We start from the raw sequence: 20,939 nt of genomic DNA, 5'->3' as shown, positions 1-20,939 counted from the left end.
ATATAGATTCTAAATGTATTTATACTCACTCAGTGTGAAACCTGGGCCTGTTTCGATAAACACAAAAGGGATATCCTGGCAGGAATGGTGGAAAGACACACACAAAGCTCTTCCTCAACAGTTCTCCGTCTCTCCCTGTTTTGTTTTTATCGCAGTCAAGCTTGAGAAGCCCAGCTCACATAGATATGTGGTCGAAAATGGGAGCAATGTCAAAATTGCTTTGTTGGCCAGAATGGGGAACTCCTTGGAGTGGTACTGTGCAGTGTATATATACAGAGGAGAGGTACTGTGCGGTGTATATATACAGGGGAGAGGTACTGTGCTGTGTATATATACAGGGGAGAGGTGCTGTGCAGTGTATATATACAGGAGGAGAGGTACTGTGTGGTATATATACAGGGGAGAGGTACTGTGCGGTGTATATATACAGGAGGAGAGGTACTGTGCAGTGTATATATACAGGGGAGAGGTACTGTGCAGTGTATATATACAGGGGAGAGGTACTGTGCGGTGTATATATACAGGGGAGAGGTACTGTGCGGTGTATATATACAGGGGGAGAGGTATTGTGCGGTGTGTATATATACAGGGGAGAGGTACTGTGCGGTGTATATATACAGGGGAGAGGTACTGTGCAGTGTATATATACAGGGGGAGAGGTACTGTGCGGTGTATATATACAGGGGAGAGGTGCTGTGCAGTGTATATATACAGGAGGAGAGGTACTGTGTGGTATATATACAGGGGAGAGGTACTGTGTGGTATATATATACAGAGGAGAGGTACTGTGCAGTGTATATATACAGGGGAGTGGTACTGTGCGGTGTATATATACAGGGGAGAGGTACTGTGCGGTGTATATATACAGGGGAGAGGTGCTGTGCAGTGTATATATACAGGGGAGAGGTACTGTGCAGTGTATATATACAGGACAGGAGGAGAGGTACTGTGCAGTGTATATATACAGGACAGGAGGAGTGGTACTGTGCAGTGTATATATACAGGACAGGAGAAGTGGTACTGTGCAGTGTATATATATATATAGGACAGGAGGAGAGGTACTGTGCAGTGTATATACAGGGCAGGAGGAGTGGTACTGTGCAGTGTATATATACAGGGCAGGAGGAGTGGTACTGTGCAGTGTATATATACAGGACAGGAAGAGTGGTACTGTGCAGTGTATATATACAGGACAGGAGGAGAGGTACTGTGCAGTGTATATATACAGGACAGGAGTGGTACTGTGTAGTGTATATATACAGGACAGGAGGAGTGGTACTGTGCAGTGTATATATACAGGACAGGAGGAGTGGTACTGTGCAGTGTATATATACAGGGGAGAGGTACTGTGCAGTGTATATATACAGGACAGGAGGAGAGGTACTGTGCAGTGTATATATACAGGACAGGAGGAGTTGTACTGTGCAGTGTATATATACAGGACAGGAGGAGTGGTACTGTGCAGTGTATATATACAGGGGAGAGGTACTGTGCAGTGTATATATACAGGACAGGAGGAGAGGTACTGTGCAGTGTATATATACAGGGCAGGAGGAGTGGTACTGTGCAGTGTATATATACAGGGCAGGAGGAGTGGTACTGTGCAGTGTATATATACAGGACAGGAGGAGAGGTACTGTGCAGTGTACACTCACTGGCCACTTTATTAGGTACACCTGTCCAACTTCTTGTTAACACTTAATTTCTAATCAGCCAATCACATGGCGGCAACTCAGTGCATTTAGGCATGTAGACATGGTCAAGACAATCTCCTGCAGTTCAAACCGAGCATCAGTATGGGGAAGAAAGGTGATTTGAGTGCCTTTGAACGTGGCATGGTTGTTGGTGCCAGAAGGGCTGGTCTGAGTATTTCAGAAACTGCTGATCTACTGGGATTTTCACGCACAACCATCTCTAGGGTTTACAGAGAATGGTCCGAAAAAGAAAAAAAATTCAGTGAGTGGCAGTTCTGTGGGCGGAAATGCCTTGTTGATGCCAGAGGTCAGAGGAGAATGGGCAGACTGGTTCGAGCTGATAGAAAGGCAACAGTGACTCAAATCGCCACCCGTTACAACCAAGGTAGGCCTAAGAGCATCTCTGAACGCACAGTGCGTCGAACTTTGAGGCAGATGGGCTACAGCAGCAGAAGACCACACCGGGTACCACTCCTTTCAGCTAAGAACAGGAAACTGAGGCTACAATTTGCACAAGCTCATCGAAATTGGACAGTAGAAGATTGGAAAAACGTTGCTTGGTCTGATGAGTCTCGATTTCTGCTGCGACATTCGGATGGTAGGGTCAGAATTTGACGTAAACAACATGAAAGCATGGAGCCATCCTGCCTTGTATGGAGCATCTTTGGGATGTGCAACCGACAAATCTGCGGCAACTGTGTGATGCCATCATGTCAATATGGACCAAAATCTCTGAGGAATGCTTCCAGCACCTTGTTGAATCTATGCCACGAAGAATTGAGGCAGTTCTGAAGGCAAAAGGGGGTCCAACCCGTTACTAGCATGGTGTACCTAATAAAGTGGCCGGTGAGTGTATATATACAGGACAGGAGGAGTTGTACTGTGCAGTGTATATATACAGGACAGGAGGAGTGGTACTGTGCAGTGTATATATACAGGGGAGAGGTACTGTGCAGTGTATATATACAGGACAGGAGGAGAGGTACTGTGCAGTGTATATATACAGGGCAGGAGGAGTGGTACTGTGCAGTGTATATATACAGGGCAGGAGGAGTGGTACTGTGCAGTGTATATATACAGGGCAGGAGGAGTGGTACTGTGCAGTGTATATATACAGGACAGGAGGAGTGGTACTGTGCAGTGTATATATACAGGACAGGAGGAGTGGTACTGTGCAGTGTATATATACAGGACAGGAGGAGTGGTACTGTGCAGTGTATATATACAGGACAGGAGGAGTGGTACTGTGCAGTGTATATATACAGTACAGGAGGAGTGGTACTGTGCAGTGTATATATACAGGACAGGAGGAGTGGTACTGTGCAGTGTATATATACAGGGGAGAGGTACTGTGCAGTGTATATATACAGGGCAGGAGGAGTGGTACTGTGCAGTGTATATATACAGGGCAGGAGGAGTGGTACTGTGCAGTGTATATATACAGGAGGAGTGGTACTGTGCAGTGTATATATACAGCAGTGATTTTCAACCTTTTTTGAGCCGCGGCACACTTTTTATACTTAAAAAATCCCGGGGCACACCACCAACCAAAATGGCACAAAATGACACTAAAACAGTACATATTCTACATATAGTTAATAATATAGATTCTAAATGTATTTATACTCACTCAGTGTGAAACCTGGGCCTGTTTCGATAAACACAAAAGGGATATCCTGGCAGGAATGGTGGATTGACACACACAAAGCTCTTCCTCAACAGTTCTCAGTCTCTCCTTGTTTTTAGTTTTTATCGCAGTCAAGCTTGAGAAGCCCAGCTCACATAGATATGTGGTCGAAAATGGGAGCAATGTCAAAATAGCTTTGTTGGCCAGAATGGGGAACTCCTTGGAGTGGTACTGTGCAGTGTATATATACAGAGGAGAGGTACTGTGCGGTGTATATATACAGGGGAGAGGTACTGTGCTGTGTATATATACAGGGGAGAGGTGCTGTGCAGTGTATATATACAGGAGGAGAGGTACTGTGTGGTATATATACAGGGGAGAGGTACTGTGCGGTGTATATATACAGGAGGAGAGGTACTGTGCAGTGTATATATACAGGGGAGAGGTACTGTGCAGTGTATATATACAGGGGAGAGGTACTGTGCAGTGTATATATACAGGGGAGAGGTACTGTGCGGTGTATATATACAGGGGAGAGGTACTGTGCGGTGTATATATACAGGGGGAGAGGTATTGTGCGGTGTATATATACAGGGGAGAGGTACTGTGCGGTGTATATATACAGGGGAGAGGTACTGTGCAGTGTATATATACAGGGGGAGAGGTACTGTGCGGTGTATATATACAGGGGAGAGGTACTGTGCGGTGTATATATACAGGGGAGAGGTACTGTGCGGTGTATATATACAGGGGGAGAGGTACTGTGCAGTGTATATATACAGGACAGGAGGAGTGGTACTGTGCAGTGTATATATACAGGACAGGAGGAGTGGTACTGTGCAGTGTATATATACAGGACAGGAGGAGTGGTACTGTGCAGTGTATATATACAGGACAGAAGGAGTGGTACTGTGCAGTGTATATATACAGGACAGGAGGAGTGGTACTGTGCAGTGTATATATACAGGACAGAAGGAGTGGTACTGTTCAGTGTATATATACAGGACAGGAGGAGTGGTACTGTGCAGTGTATATATACAGGACAGGAGGAGTGGTACTGTGCAGTGTATATATACAGGACAGAAGGAGTGGTACTGTGCAGTGTATATATACAGGACAGAAGGAGTGGTACTGTGCAGTGTATATATACAGGACAGGAGGAGTGGTACTGTGCTGTGTATATATACAGGAGGAGAGGTACTGTGCAGTGTATATACTTCAACAGCCGCCCAGAACAGGCCCCCAGCACCTGTCCTGTATATATATTATATACACTGTATCTATACAGGCTGTGCTGGGGGCCTGGGCTGGGCGGCTGCTGTAGTGTATGTATATATATATATATATATACAGTTAGGTCCATATATATTTGGACAGAGACAACATTATTCTAATTTTGGTTCTAGACATTACCACAATAAATTTTAAACAAAACGATTCAGATGCAGTTGAAGTTCAGACTTTCAGCTTTCATTTGAGGGTATCCACATTAAAATTGGATGAAGGGTTTAGGAGTTTCAGCTCCTTAATATGTGCCACCCTGTTTTTAAAGGGACCAAAAGTAATTGGACAGATTAAATAATTGTAAATAAAATGTTCATTTCTAGTACTTGGTTGAAAATCCTTTGTTGGCAATGACTGCCTGAAGTCTTGAACTCATGGACATCACCAGACGCTGTGTTTCCTCCTTTTTGATGCTCTGCCAGGCCTTCACTGCAGTGGTTTTCAGTTGCTGTTTGTTTATGGGCCTTTCTGTCTGAAGTTTAGTCTATAACAAGTGAAATGCATGCTCAATTGGGTTCAGATCAGGTGACTGACTTGGCCATTCAAGAATATTCCACTTCTTTGCTTTAATAAACTCCTGAGTTGCATTGGCTTTATGTTTTGGGTCATTGTCCATCTGTAGTATGAAACGACAACCAACCAGTTTGGCTGCATTTGGCTGGATCTGAGCACACAGTAAGTCTCTGAATACCTCAGAATACATTCGGCTGCTTCTGTCCTGTGTCACATCATCAATAAACACTAGTGACCCAGTGCCACTGGCAGCCATGCATGCCCAAGCCATCACATTGCCTCTGCAGTGTTTTACAGATGATGTGGTATGCTTTGGATCATGAGCTGTACCACGCCTTCGCCATACTTTTCTCTTTCCATCATTCTGGTAGAGGTTGATCTTGGTTTCATCTGTCCAAAGAATGTTCTTCCAGAACTGTGCTGGCTTTTTTAGATGTTTTTTAGCAAAGTCCAGAAGAGCCTTTTTTATTCTTGATGCTTATGAGTGGCTTGCACCGTGCAGTGAACCCTCTGTATTTACTTTCATGCAGTCTTCTTTTTATGGTAGATTTGGATATTGATACGCCGACCTCCGGGAGAGTGTTGGTCACTTGGTTGGCTGTTGTGAAGGGGTTTCTCTTCACCATGGAGATTATTCTGCGATCATCCACCGCTGTTGTCTTCCGTGGGCACCCAGGTCTTTTTGCATTGATGAGTTCACCAGTGCTTTCTTTCTTTCTCAGGATGTACCAAACTGTAGATTTTGCCACTCCTAATATTGTAGCAATTTTTCAGATGGGTTTTTTTCTGTTTTCGCAGCTTAAGGATGGCTTGTTTCACCTGCATGGAGAGCTCCTTTGACCGCATGTTTTCTTCACAGCAAAACCTTCCAAATGCAAGCACCACACCTCAAATCAACTCCAGGCCTTTTATCTGCTTAATTCAGAATGACATAATGAAGGGATTGCCCACAACTGTCCATGAAATAGCCTTGGAGTCAATTGTCCAATTACTTTTGGTCCCTTTAAAAACAGGGTGGCACATGTTAAGGAGCGGAAGCTCCTAAACCCTTCATCCAATTTTAATGTGGATACCCTCAAATGAAAGCTGAAAGTCTGAACTTCAACTGCATCTGAATTGTTTTGTTTAAAATTCATTGTGGTAATGTCTATAACCAAAATTAGAAAAAGGTTGTGTCTGTCCAAATATATATGGACCTAACTATATATATATATATATATATATATATATATATATATATATATATATATATATATATATATATATATATATATATATATATATATATATATATATATATATATATATATATATATATATATCTCAGCTGCAGCCGCCCCAGGTCACCCAGAGTAGACTGTCAGAACATACAACGATAATGATAGCATGGCAGTCACTCAGGTGCCGGTAGCAGCTCTGGGAATCTGCCTGTGCCTGATAAGTTCAGCACTGCTTGCAGCCAGGAGAGTAGAGCAGGAGAACTCTCCGCCCACAATGTCACGCTGGCTGGCTGTGTCTTTAACCCCTATGTGTGCCTGGCCCTGCACTGACTGAGATGCTTGTGCCAGGCAGCGCAAATTGAAAGGGTAGAAAGGGTTAAAGCATAGTTTGGGGAACTTTCCCCACGGCACACCCGACCATGTGTCCCGCACACTAGTGTGCCGCGGAACACTGGTTGAAAATCACTGCTCTAGAGAAAGGAGTTGTCCAAGGTAGGAAAAACATGACCACTTTCTTCTCCAAGCACACCACAAATGTCCAAAAGTCAGCAGCCCCGTTAATTTCAGTGGAGCTGAGCAGTAATACCCAACAGAACTCTTGGACAGATGTGATGCTGACTCTAGAAGTAACTGGCCAAGTCTCCCAAATCCTGGACAACCACTTCAATTGAGCTTAGTTTTGTTTGTTGTTCTCCCCTTAACAATAAGCAGATTCCATAACTGTGTGATTGCTGCTTTCCCATTTACTAGATCATTATAAGCTACTGACAAAGAAAGTGACAGAAACGCCTGCACACAAGCAAATGTCCAACAGACTTCTTTACAAGCAGATTAAAGGCCGGTGAGTGTTGGGTGGTACATGTTTTTCTCCCACCCCCTTCTTTCTTGTTTTCATCAGTAGGTATTTTCCCAGTTCCTTCTTTTATACAGTTGTGCTCAAAAGCTTACATACTTATTATTATTTATTTATATAGCACCATTGATTCCATGGTGCTGTACATGAGAACCCTAGCAGAACGTCTGCTTTCTTGGCTTTTTTTCAGAGAATGTGAATAACACCAACATTTTTTCTCCACTCATGGTTAGTGGTTGGGTGAAGCCATTTATTGTCAAACTACTGTTTTTCTTTTTTGTAAATCATGACAACCCAAAACATCCAAATGACCCTGATCAAAAGTTCACATAAAAAAACAAGTATTTTTATTTAGCTCAATATATAAAAGGGATTTCTATAACAATAATATCCTTGTCAATAACAAGTTATGAGTTATTCAAGTAGGGAAACAGGTGCAACAAGAAAGTCATGTGTAACACCACAGGTACAGCATATAAGATTAGAGCTCAATAGTCAAACCCGTAAAGTGACAATAGTATATAAAGTAGACCAGTGAGGCTCCTGAGACTGTCAGTGTAGATATTGTCATCTCTATCTCTAGTGTAAGGTTAAAGTATACAAACGTGTCACTGACTGAAGTAGTACAAGAATCACACATCATGGTTGCTGTTACCCATCCGCTGCCCTGTGATGCCGCACACGCTGCCCCGATGCGTGTATCACATGGGCTTCTTCCACGGGCTGCCCAGTTCAGTGAATGCCAGTAGAATGTTGCCTGGCTATCTGCATTGTGCCACCTGTAAAGCTTAGTGGAGGAGGAATGATGCTATTTAGGCCTTAGTTCCATTAAAGAGAAAATTTAAAGGGTTATTCCCAAAATCTGTGTGATCCTATAATAATGTACACGCATATATTTACTCATTTGTGCCAGTATAAATTTTAGGGGTTGTCCTGGCATAGGCATTTTATTACCCTCTCTACAGGATAGATCATCAACAGTAGATCAATGGAGGTCTGCCACTGTAGGGGCTGGGAGAAGGACTACCAATGATCTGCTACTGATTACCTATCCTGGAGCTAATGAGGAGTATTTATTTGTTACTTTGCGAAAATTAATGCAATTGTGGAAATAACCCCTAGTTTAAGGAACACCCTTTTCAGGTCCAGCATTCCTGAATTCCGAGTGCACAAAGCAAGATTCATAAAGACATAGTTGGGCTTGTGCGGACAGACCAGTTTTTCATCATCAAACTTAGGGCCCTGACTTCAAACCCCTCAGAAACCTTTGTGATGAACTATAAAAGAGTTTGTGAGCCAAGCCCCCAATTATAACATCGGTGTTTGACCCATAAATGCTGTTCTGGATGAATGGGAGAAAAATCCCACACTCTCTCCAAACTCTTCTAGAAAGCCTTCTGCAAAGTAAAAAAAAACAAACAATAGTTTATATCCATTTCTTTTCTCCTTCGCCTCATTGGGGGACACAGACCGTGGGTGTTATGCTGCTGCCACTAGGAGGACACTAAGTGATACAAAGAAAGTTTGCTCCTCCCCTGCAGTATACACCCTCCTGCTGGCCCTCAGCTAACCAGTTCTTGCTTAGTGTCTGTAGGAGGCACTTGGGTCTGTTTTCAGACCCCAACTTTCTTATTTTAATTTTTATTTTTCTGTAAATTTTTATTTTTTATTCAACGGAGTGAAGGGGGCGACGGATCCCTTTTATAGGGCCCGCTCTCCCCCAAACCAGCAACAGGCGAGCACGGTGAGTATACCTCCCCGTCCCTCTCCTGCGACGCTGGAGCACGCCAATTTTTACTGGGGCGACGGGCTTCCACCTTTGGTCCCGATCTCCCTTCCCCCTGCAAGACGGCGAGTACTTGGAGCCTGCTCTAATGTTCCTCTCCGGGGGCCTCACATACAAGGCCCACATCACATGGCGTTGCACAAAAGGGATTAAAGAAGAGGATGACAGTTTGGATGGAGCGCGCAGGGACAGGGGGACCTGCATTACCGGACTGTGAGTACATCAGGAGTTCCCCTCCTGCGCTCCGGATCGCTTTGCGGCCGCGCCGCCGCACACCGCCGGGCAGGCCAGAAATTTATTCCCCGGCTTTTCAGCCGGAGTAGGCCGCAGTGGCCTCTATGGGGCAGGCGCCGGCGGTACTTGCGGCAGAGTCCCTGGGGAGAGGCGCCGGCGGTCGGGGAACTGAGGCGGTTAGCGTCGCTCCGTTGCGGCCGCCGCGCATCGCCAGGCAGGCCGGAAATTTAGTCCCCGGCTTTTTCAGCTGGAGTAGGCCGCAGTGGGCAGATCCCTCCCATGGCCGTAACCCCGCCCCCTATATCGGCGCTTCTCGTCTGGGACGAGAGGCACCCTGCAGTTCTCGGGGGCCATTCTTCCTCACGCTGCCTGCGTGGAAGATGCGGTCCTGGGAGTGCCACTGGCCGGTACGCCAGCGGCAATCATTCGGCGCGCGGCCCGCCGACGCGCTCCACCGGCAGGCTCCATAAATTTAGTCCCCGGCTTTTTCAGCCGGACTAGGCCGCAGTTGAAATCCCCTTCAGGGGCGAAGGTGCCTCCACGGTCCCGATGGGCTGAACTTCGTGGATGTACAGAAGCCCCTCTCCGGATGGCACAAGGAGGCGGACGGTTCCTCTCCACCACCCTAACAAAAGGGATGATGGATTGAGGTTTATCCCCTCTCTCTGCACCTGAGGTAACGCCCATCCATGCTGCAATACCCGACATCCGCGGCGGCTCCATGCCGGGACGCGCACCGTTGGTGAGTAGATCCTGGCAGCGATGGGCTTCTGCAGTGGGATATTCACAGACAGTCTCAGGCTTCCCTGTGGCCCACCTCCTTGAGGTAACGCTCCAGCCGGCTACAAAATTTAGCTCCCGGCTTCGGCCGATGTGTAGGCCGCACCCCAGAAGCACACTGTGGCGCCTTAAGGCGGCTCTGCCTTTTTTCCTGGCGTTTTTCGCCTGGCACGAAAGCTCTCAATTTTCTCGAGCAACGGGCGTGACCACCCCTCACTTCTACGCTGGCGCCGGCTGCAGAAATTTCCGCCCCGGCTTGGGCCTATTCATGGAAGTCTCGAGGCTCCGCCCACGTCGTGCCTGTGGCTCCGCCCCCTAAATTGGCGCTTCTCGCTCGCTGCGAGATTTTACCTACACCCGCATGACCAGTATTCCTGGTCTTAAAGGCACGTGACCAGTATTCTCTGGTCTTAAAGGCACGTGACCAGTATTCCCTGGTCTTAAAGGCACGTGACCAGTATTCCCTGGTCTTAAGGGTACATGACCAGTATTCCCTGGTCTTAAAGGCGTGTGACCAGTATTCCCTGGTCTTAAAGGCGCGTGACCAGTATTCCCTGTTTTTAAAGGAGCGTGACCAGAATTCCCTGGTCTTAAAGGTGCGTGACCAGAATTCCGGGGTCTTAAAGGCACGGGACCAGTATTTCCTGGTCTTAAAGGCACGGGACCAGTATTTCCTGGTCTTAAAGGCACACGACCAGTATTCCCTGGTCTTAAAGGCACATGACCAATCCGAAACTGGTCATAAATGAGGAGCCCTCTTCCGCTGAAGTTTATCCCAGTGTAACTAGTTCCCTCAGTCTAAACTCCCTCGTAGAGCTTTTGCCATCCAGTCCGGATATGCGATTCACTGGATAGAAGCCTCTACGTGGGACGCTATGCCTGGTCTGATTTTTAAGGGTGACAGGCACTTTAAAGGGCGCCGGTCTCCCCACACCATCAACAGACGGGCACATGAAGGTCGCTTCCAGGTATCCTTTTCTGCATCCAGGCCTAACGCCAGACAACCTGTCCTGTCCACCCGGAGACCTGAACTCTGTGGATGTACAGAGGCACCCTTTTTCGGGCGTCTGAGCACCCCCCTCTGCATCACCACTATTTAACAGAAGATGCAAGAAGGCGAATGTTCCCTCTCCACTTCCCTGTTAAGAGGATGGTGGATCGAGGCTCCTAATTTTTAACTCTGCAATGACCTGCTGGAAGCAGCGGCGCATTCTTCCACTCGGCAGATTAACCGGGTACAATCTCCTGTGGTTTACCTACCAGTATCCCTGCCCGATATGTCCTCAATTAAAAATGCCACGATCTGTCAAATAGCAAATCTGGTTTGTTCCGTTTTGCGGCTACGGGTCCAGCCCTCTACCCTCCCTAGCCGCCGCATGGATTGCTAGAGCAACGATCTCCTGCCTGGAGACCTTAACTACTTTGATTCACACCAGTACCCCTTTCCTGAAGACAGTTCAGCTGGTCAATCAAATTTTTGAGCGGGAGACTAACGAAGGATCGTACGTTCCTACAGCCCCGACCAACAGTGAAAGGGTTGTCCAGGACAGTCTAGATCTAAGGGATCTTGGTTCCTAAAAGGGGAACGAGAAGTAGGACCGATCCCGGACCTCAAACTTCTAACAATTTTTTCACAAGGTGGTTCTTCGAATGGAGTTCCTCCGCTCAGCCATTACTTCCAACAAAAAAGGTGCAGTTTCTGGCATCCATCGACATCGGGATGCCTAACCTCTTCAAAAATTCCTATGCTTTTCCATTTGTGAACAGCATTTAAGTCACGACCTTGTCCTTCGGCCTTGCTACCGCACCCAGAGTGTTCGCAGGGGTCATGGCGGCTGTCATCTTGCACCTAGAGGCGTGGCCGTCCTGCCCTGTTTGGCCGACTGTTTACCCGCCCTTGCAGGACTACGCTAAGTCGTCTATATCACTTGTGATACCCTCTCACCTGGGCTGGTGGCTAGACTTAGACAACTTCTCATTTCCAGCCCAGCAGATATCCTTTTTGAGGATGATCCGGTACTTTTTTCCCTCCAGACAAGGTCATGGTTTTTCAACAGGGAGCTCGCGCTCTTGCTCACTCATCCCCTCATTTCATTCGATTTGCTGGGAGGGTTAAAAAAAAACGGAGACGACAATGGAAGCAGTTTCCTTCGCTCCGTTAGTTTTCAGCAAGTCAAGCAGCCTTTCAGACGATAGTCTCTGAGCTCCTTCTTCATCCAGGGTTTTTTCTCCCAGTTCCATGGTTACTAGTAACTTCCAATGCCAGTCCTCTTCTCCCGATCATTGCTCTGGAGATCTCAAAGGTAGTCCTATAGTAGGTCCACTACCTTATGGCGGGTCAACCCATCCGATTTCAATTGGACAACCCACGGCTGTGTCATACGTCAATCATCTAGCGAGTACCCACGTTCAAGCACCATGGCCAAGGTACCTCACATGGGCCGAGATCTATCACTCGGTGATCTTGGCAGTACATATCCCAGGAGTAGAATTCTGGGCTGCGAACATATTTAGCCGTCAGGGTTTCACCTCAAGTGAGTGGCAACTTCACCCGGAAGTCTTCCATCAGACCCGCCTTCACTGGAGCTCTACAGTTGTAGTTCGGATGGCGTCCTGACCGCCTGTGTACTCGAGTTTGTTGTTCGGCCTCGAGATCCAAGAGCCATCGCACTGCATGCTCTGGTTATTCCGTGGTACCAGTTTCCACTTCCGAAAGCTTTTCAGAAGCAGAAAGGGCCCCAGTGATCCTCGGAAATCCGCACTGACCACGTCAGTTCGCTTGCGGAGCTGATAGCTTTCTGTCTTTCTGCAACAAAACTGCAAGTAGGGACCACCTCGCAGGATGTTTTCACATGTAGTTTTTCCCTATTGCATACCGTTAGATCATTGGGATCTATTCTATTAAGGAAGGTCCCCCCCTTTTTTCTCGGCGATATCCTCATCCTGACGAGTCTTCGGTGCTAACGGGTCTTTTCAGACTTTTTTCCCTTACTTCCTTCAAGGCAAGGTTGTCCTCAGGTCTTCCCCGTCCCTAGTTACCAAGGTGGTATTGTATTACTACTGTCATGAGGGCATAGTTCTTCCCTCATCTCTTTTGGCACCAGTCCACAAAATGGAATGAGTTCCCCATATTCCGAACGAAGCGAGTGCTTTGAGTAGGTACGTCTTGAGGACGGCGTCCTTCCGAAGGTTGGACACTGTATCTTGGGTTTCCTAACGGCAAGAGGAAGGCTTCCTGACGTTTACAGGAAGGGTTTGGCCGTCTTCATCGGTCATTTAGCCTGGTGTATTCCTTTCACCATCCAGGAGTCCTTCCGTGTTAGATGACAGCCTATCGTGGGTTCTAGGCACCAGGCGTCGACAAGACACGCCTGTAAGCTTGCGGATTCGTCCAGTCCGCATGCATTCTTGAAGCATTATAATTCCCAGACTTCCACAGATGTGACTCTGGGCAGGCGGACTCTGCAGGCCGCGGTGGCGCACTTGTAAGTAGCAGTTACACAGGGCCTGATCTGACGTTGTCCCCACCCAGGGACTGCTTTGGTACGTCCCACGGTCTGTGTCCCCCAATGAGGCGAAGGAGAAAGAGGGATTTTTGTGTACTCACCGTAAAATCCTTTTCTCCGAGCCAATCATTGGGGGACACAGCTCCCACCCTGGTATTGGCTTATGCTTGTTTTTATAATCCGATATGCTATACTCTCATATATAATAATGACATGCTGTAAGCTAATATGTTACTGATCTCCTACTGCTTTTTGCACCGAACTGGTTAGCTGAGGGCCAGCAGGAGGGTGTATACTGCAGGGGAGGAGCTAACTTTCTTTGTATCACTTAGTGTCGTCCTAGTGGCAAGCAGCATAACACCCACGGTCTGTGTCCCCCAATGATTGGCTCGGAGAAAAGGATTTTACGGTGAGTACACAAAAATCCCTCTTTTTTGACCCCAAGTTTTTTGAAGCTTGTCCTTATATTTTCAGATGCCGTGAATCTCCATCAAATGTTAGTATTGTTGAAGAATCTCCGCAAAAGGATTTAGGAGGTAAGTGTTGTTCTGCGACCATCCTCAGTACCACAGTACTGGTGTGAGCTATTACATGCAATAAGACTAGCCATTACTAATGTGCTTTCAGGGCGGATCTGGAGCTGTAATATCTAAAGCTATTGATTTTTTAAACTAGTGAACTCCGGTAGCAGATATGTTTTATATAGTTTTCAATTTGTGACTTGTGTGCAGTGTTCATTTTTTAAAATGGTAGATGAGAAACTAATGAGAATTCTAAACAAAAGGAATAAAATCTGTATAGACTTTGCTAATTGTTGACTTAATGTCTTTAGAGCTTGAAGTACGGAGAAGCCCGCGTATTAAGCAGCTGACAATAACAAGGAGAAACTCTTCTTTCTACTCATCACAGCTAATATCCCGTAATCTGGAGAGGGTCCACTCTGCCACCCAGCAAACGCACATTGGAGGTCAGAATGGTGGACAATTTTTGGTTGTATGGTGTGTGCGTTTGATGAAATGCACTAAGTCTATGGATGCAACATTTTATTTGTAGGCAATGCAACTCAGCCGGAGGCTAAAACCCCTAAACGTTTGCTGTTTGGAGAAGTTTATGGGCTCACTAGTCTGCCAACACGTCGAGCAAGAAGAAAACTGTTGGCTGAAACCGTTCCTAGTACCAATGAGGTAGTGTTTTTTTTAATTCTAAAAAAAAATACAGTTTCTCTATCGCCTCTCATTGGGGGACACAGGAACCATGGGTGTATGCTGCTGCCACTAGGAGGCTGACACTATGCAAATAAAAAAGCTAGCTTCTCCTCTGCAGTGTACACCCTACCGACAGGAAGTAGGATATTCAGTTTCGTTTAGTGTCAGTAGGAGGTGGACAACGGGGCTTTCACTAGACCCTTATCTACCTTAATGTGCGTCGTTTCTTTTCAGATTTTCCGGAGGGATACAGGGTGAACAGTCACACCTGTAGTCCCACAATGCGAACTATGAGTACGGCGTGTACTGCCACCCCGTATCCTCATAGATCCCTCTCCAGGACCAAGAGCCTAGCACACAAGCGTGCTTAGAAGTCCGGTCCTGGCTCCGTCCCCCACCCCACTCGCCCACCAGAGCCTTTCGGTTGGAGGAGACGAGGACGTCCATCACAGCTCCGTGGACGTCTCATTCCCCTCAGGTTAGTAGCGGACGACGTGGGATGTTTAGGTGAGTATTTCCCTATATCCCCCAGATCCTTCCCTGCCCACCCTCACAGTGTGGGGGAGTAGAAGTTCCTACAGGCGCGCTGCACGACCCTCTATGGCGGCGCTGAAATAATTTTAATAGGGATCCTAGGGGCCCCTAGTCTAGCTTATCTCGCGCGGTAAAGGCTGCCGCGCTTCCCTCTTCCTATCCCCTTCATCCCTGAGGCCGCTCTGTTCGGCCGCAATGTCACCTCTTACAGGGGCACCACTTCCCCCTGCGGCTGCAATGCAGTGCCTGCGCGGCGGCCTTGGCAGGCTGCCGCGCTACTTACTTCCTACGGGCTTCGGCGCTGCAAGGCGGCGTCTCCTCCTATATCTGGCGGCGACCCTGGCAATTGCGTTCCCTCTGGCGGCCCTGGCAGGCTTCCGCGCTGCTCTGCGGCGCACTGCTCCGGAGCCGCAGTCTCTTTTCCGGCGGCACCGTCCTCTAATTTAGGTCCCGGCTTCTGCCGGGGCCTACTTCCGGTACCGCGCTCCTCCACTTCCGTTTTTTTTTTTTTCGGGCGGACTTTCTCCCGCCCGACAATCTCTTTACTCCCCGCCCACCGGCGCCATCTTGGTGCTCCCGGGCACATGACTTCTATGCCGCTGCTTGCCGCTATATCGCAGCAGGGCGCACGTTCCAGCGCCCTTTCAACGGTTACCATCGGCCAGCACACGCTTTCTCCGTGCGGGGTCCCCTGCATCCCCCTTAGGTTGCCGTCTCATCGCTGGTGCCCTGGACCTGTGCCATGATGCCGGTCGCAGCTACAGCCGGGAGCAGTCTACAGGACTCTAGTATTACTGTGAGTAACTCTGCTATGCAGTCTATTACTCCCCTCTCCTGTTCCCCTAACCTTCAGGCATCATTTAGTGGGTCTGCTCCCAGGCCTAATCCTATAAGGAGAGCATTCCCGTCCTCCTGCTTCCTCTTGTCAGCTGCAGCAACTCCCTGTCCAGGAGTCCCTACCAAGGGTGAGACCGAGACCCTTGATTATCCCTGGGTGGGCTTTCCTTCTGTCTCAGTCTGGGGCAGACCTCACCAGGATGTCACGCCCTTGGTGTCCGTGACTGACCGCGATGGCTAGTGGGTCACAGGATTTTCCGACTAGCCTTGTTCATCTCAGGCCACAAGAAGGGATACAGGTGAACAGTCACACCTGTAGTCCCACATTATGGACTATGAGTACGGCATGTACCGCCACCCCGTATCCTCATTGATCCGACAGCAGGACCATGATCCTAGCACACAAGCGTGCTTAGAGGTTCGGTCCCAGCTCCATTCCCCACCCACTCGCCCTCCAGAGCCTGTCGGTTGGAGGAGACCAGGACGTCCACCATCAGCCCCATGGACGTCTGACAACTTTCTTTCCCGCTCCATCTTGCTCTCTGGTCTGGACCAGTGAGATCCCTCTTCCTGACCCTCCTCTCTCTCTCTCTCTCTCTCTCTCTCTCTCTCTCTCTCTCTCTCTCTCTAGAGAGAGAGAGAAACGGACTTCCTTGGTCAAGTTTGCAGAGGAAGTTTCAGATGCGATCAACCAGACCCTAAGCATCATGGATACCTCTACGGAACCCGCAGAATAGGCGGTTTTCGTTTAGACGGTCAAACCACCTTCCAAGGTCTTTGCCCCACACACTGAATTTGTAGTGGTACTTACCAGGGGAAATGCGAGCCATACCAGATGCTTTCAGACAGGGAAGCGTCTCGGCATCCTATATTCCTTCTCTCCTGAGCTCATCGCTAACTGGACTGATTCCTCGGCAATTCAGCTCCCAGACTGTCTGCCAACTTGGCATAGGTTCAAAGGATACAATTATAGATCCGCTGGATAAATTAGCCTTTGAAACGGCTGCTTCTACTTTGTGCTTCGGTCATTGCCTCTACCTGGGCCTCAGGGACCATAGATAGATGGACCAAACAGCCTTGTAAGAGCACCCTGGCTGGAGCCCCTCCGGGGGAGCTAGCTGACCTGACGGACCAAATTTCCTATGCAGGGAAATATTTGGTATCTGCCTCCCTAGATGCGCGGCTTGTGCACGTGTCCAGCAATATGGTGGCCATCTGACGCAGCAGGCGGACTTGTCTTCAAGAAGTCGCTTACCGGCCTCCCCTTCCAGGGGGCCTGTCTCTCTACATGCTGGAACAAATGATTAATTCGCTGTTTTGTGGCGTCGGAAGATTCCTCTAGCTAACACAGACTGCGATCTCGTCTGGCTAGAGAAAAGGCTTCCGTTACGCCTATCCCTTCCCGGCGTTCCCGCAACTCCCATGGTTGGTCCACCAGGCCTAGACCTGGCAGATCTTCCTCGGCATAACTCGTGCCAACGGCCCAGCGTTTCTTCCAGTTTGGGCGGGTATCTCCTGTTTTTTTTGAGGGATGTTTGGCTGGCTTCGGTGGAGGACGCTTAGATCAAGGAGGTGGTATCCTCCGGATACAAGATACGGTTCGCTTCGCGTCCCGGAATTGCTCCCGACCTCTAAAAATCCTCCTCTGATCTCAGGTTTCTTTGCGTCCATTGCCTTCTTTCTTTGTTCGGAGGTTATTGTTTCCGTTCCAGAGCAGGTACGCTTCACAGGTTTCTATTCAAACCTGCTTGTAGTGCCGAAGAAGAGCGGCGCTGTTCGGCCCATTTTTGTCTCTGAAGTTAGTGAACAGAAGGCTCCGCCTGCGGCATTTCAGGATGAAGTTCCTCTGTTCAGTCCTGGCTTCCATGGATCCACAGGAATTCCTGTGCTCCATGGATATCCTAGATGCCTTGCTCCATGTCCTGATTTTCCTTTAGGATCAGGGGCCTAGTGCTCATTCAATACCTTGAAGTCATCCTCATCAAGTCTCAGGCCCAGAAGAGTCTGACCATCATCCTCGACTCCCGGTCCTGTTTCTGGTGGCTGGCCAACAGAACAAAGTCTTGTCTTGTTCCGAGTCAGCGTCTCGTCCTCTTAGGCATGTTGTTCGACACCGCCGGGGTTTTTTTTTCTTCTTGAGAAGCGGGCAATTCTCCATACGGAGTTCGCTCTCTGCAGGGTCCTCGGCTGCCTTCCTTCCGTTCAGCTACGACGTTCCTGTGATGCATGGTGACAGCTCCGTAAGCGTTCTCTTTTGCGCTGTTCCACTTGAGACCAATTCAGCAGCCCATTCCTCAGTGGGACACGTCTGTACTGTCTCTGGATCCTCCAATTCGACGGATTCTAATAGCCTCTCAACTGGTGGCTGTCATCCCCTCTCATTCCCCAGGTCCGGTCCTCCCAAGGCAGGTGGTGACGACGGTTACCAGCCTTCCCGCTGGGGTGCGTTTCTCACCATCTGTCATTGAAGGGGGCGTTGGTCAGAGCAAGAGTCCTCTCCGCCGATCGATACCCTTGAGATAGGGGCCTTTCTTCTATCCCTGAGTCTCTGGGAAAGGCTTCTCAGAGGTCTGCCAGTCAGAATCCAGACGTCCAATGCCTCAGCTGTGGCTTATGTCAATCGCCAGGGAGGGAATCAGTCTCTTGGCAATGGCGGAGGTATCCAATATCCTCCTCTGGGCAGAGGCGACGGTTTCTGCACTATCTGCAGTGCATATCTTTGGCGTTGATTACTAGGCCGCAGTGTTTTCTCTGCCGCGACGGCCTTGCGGCAGGACAGGGGTTCCTGCTTCAGGAGGTCTTCCTTCAATTTTTCCTTTGATGAGGAACTCCGGACACGGATCTCCTGGCGGCCCGTTTCCGTAGGAAAGTTCCACCGTTTGTTTCCAAGTCCGTGATCCTCTTGTTGTGGATACCGATACTTTGACCATTCCTGGGTCGCAATTTGTTCTTCCCTGGCTGTTGAAGATCAATGCGGAGGGGGTGCCGGTCATTCTGACCGCACCACATTGGCCCAGAAGGTTCTGGTTCGCTGAGATCGTCCATCGTCTCGTGGACTCCCACTGGAGGCCCCCAGTCTGGTCGGATCTTCTGTACCAGGGACCCATCTGCCGCAGAGTTCTTGGTGGCTCAAGTTAACAGCTTTGTTGTTGAAACCTTCCATTTTGGCTGTTTTCTCTAGGCAGAACTTGATGCTGGTCTTGCCCTTAGTTCTCTGAAAGGTCAGATAGCAACCTTTTCCATCCTTTTTCTGAAGTCCCTTTCAGAGGTCCTTAGCTACTGGCTATCACGGTACAAAGATTTACATACGTCCCGTTCTCAGATCATTACTTTTCTTCAAGGAGTGGCGCATGCGGCTCTCCCGTACCAGACTCCCGCGGAGCCCTGGGACCTCGGTCTTGTTCTGGAGGCTCAGTGGGGTTCCCCCCTTGAACCTCCCCATGAGGCCTCACTGTCCTGTCCCGCAAGGTGGCGTTTCTGGTGACCATCACCTCCATTAGGCGCGCCTCGGAGTTGGTGGCTCTCTCCTGTCTCCCCATTTCTTGGTTCTTCACCAGGATAAGGTAGTTTTACGGCCTTCGCCGCCTTTTCTTCTCAGGACGGTGTCCTCCTTTTTCTTCAATTAGATCGTCCTTCCCACCTTTGTCCTGCTCTGGGGCGTTCGCTGAACAGGCTAGACCTGGTCTTGGCGGTGAGGATCTATTTGTCTAGGACCGCCTTCTTTAGGAAGACTGACTGTCTTTTTGTCATTCCAGACGATACGCCAAGAGGCCTGCCGGCCTCCAAGGTTACGACTGTTCTCTGGATCAGACCTGCCATTCTGGAGGCTCACCGGGTCAAGAACAGAGTGATTCCTCCTGGTATTAAGACTCACTCTGCCCCGGGCAATGGGCGCCTCCTGGGCAGTACACCATAGGACATCCGCCCTACAACTTTGCTAGGCGGCAACCTGGTGTTCCGTTCACTCTTTTCCAAAGGGATATAAACTCCATACCTGCGCTTCGACAGTTACCAGCCTAGGCGGAAGGATCTTGCAGGCGGCAGTGGTGATTCCTCCGACCTGAATGGAGTTTTTTTTCTGCTGTTCCCACCCCAGGGACTGCTTTGGGACGTCCCATGTTTCCTGTGTCCCCCAATGAGAGGCGATAGAGAAAACAGGATTTTTGGTTGCTTACCGTAAAATCTGTTTCTCGGAGCCTTTATTGGGGGACACAGCACCCTCCCAAGTTGAACAGCTCTGTTTATTGTGTTATACAGTTAACGTTTGTGTTCTTTGAACGCTCTGAGTGTTTGAAACTTTTAGACTGTAAAGCGCTGCTTAAGTTTGTTGGCGCTGTATAAATGAAGATTATTATTATTATAATATTATTCTTTCTCGTTTACACGTTGCTTCTCCTACTGCTTTCTCACTAACTGAATATCCTACTTTCTGTCGGTAGGGTGTACACTGCAGAGGAGGAGCTAGCTTTTTTATTTGCATAGTGTCAGCCTCCTAGTGGCAGCAGCATACACCCATGGTTCCTGTGTCCCCCAATGAAGGCTCCGAGAAACAGATTTTACGGTAAGCAACCGAAAATCCTGTTTTCTCATTCGTCTTATTGGGGAACACAGTAACCGTGGCATAGTCTGCTTCCACCTGGGAGCTGACACTAATTATGTTATTAATTGAATATTGCCTCCTCCCCAACAAACTGTACCTTGCCTGCTAGCACCAGGCTCTTCAGGGTGTAATTATGCACTGTTTCACCCAGTTAACAGCAGAGAGTGCAGGCTGTATTGTTCAGTCAGTATCCTCTCACGCTTGTACAGCTAGACCATTTACCTTGACAAAGTCAGCGATCAGGTACCGGGACGTTGATCTTTTAG

The 20,939-nt window shown here is 48.5% G+C and overlaps 1 protein-coding gene across 3 annotated transcripts in view; it reads left to right on the top strand.

Annotated features, from left to right (window-relative positions):
* Nucleotides 1–20,939, top strand: part of TICRR (TOPBP1 interacting checkpoint and replication regulator) — a 162,649-nt gene that overhangs the window by 83,995 nt on the left and 57,715 nt on the right. For all 3 annotated transcript variants that reach the window (XM_077263474.1, XM_077263473.1, XM_077263472.1), the window contains exons 16-19: nt 7,089–7,179; nt 13,972–14,033; nt 14,330–14,464; nt 14,551–14,681. In XM_077263474.1, the coding sequence (XP_077119589.1) occupies nt 7,089–7,179; nt 13,972–14,033; nt 14,330–14,464; nt 14,551–14,681 (419 nt within the window). The remainder of the gene's footprint in view (nt 1–7,088; nt 7,180–13,971; nt 14,034–14,329; nt 14,465–14,550; nt 14,682–20,939) is intronic.

The sequence above is a fragment of the Ranitomeya variabilis genome, chromosome 5, assembly GCF_051348905.1.
Source record: "Ranitomeya variabilis isolate aRanVar5 chromosome 5, aRanVar5.hap1, whole genome shotgun sequence".
Taxonomy (NCBI): Eukaryota; Metazoa; Chordata; class Amphibia; order Anura; family Dendrobatidae; genus Ranitomeya; species Ranitomeya variabilis.
The sequence above is the reverse complement of the archived record's forward strand: the minus strand, read 5'-3'. Positions and strand labels throughout refer to the sequence as shown.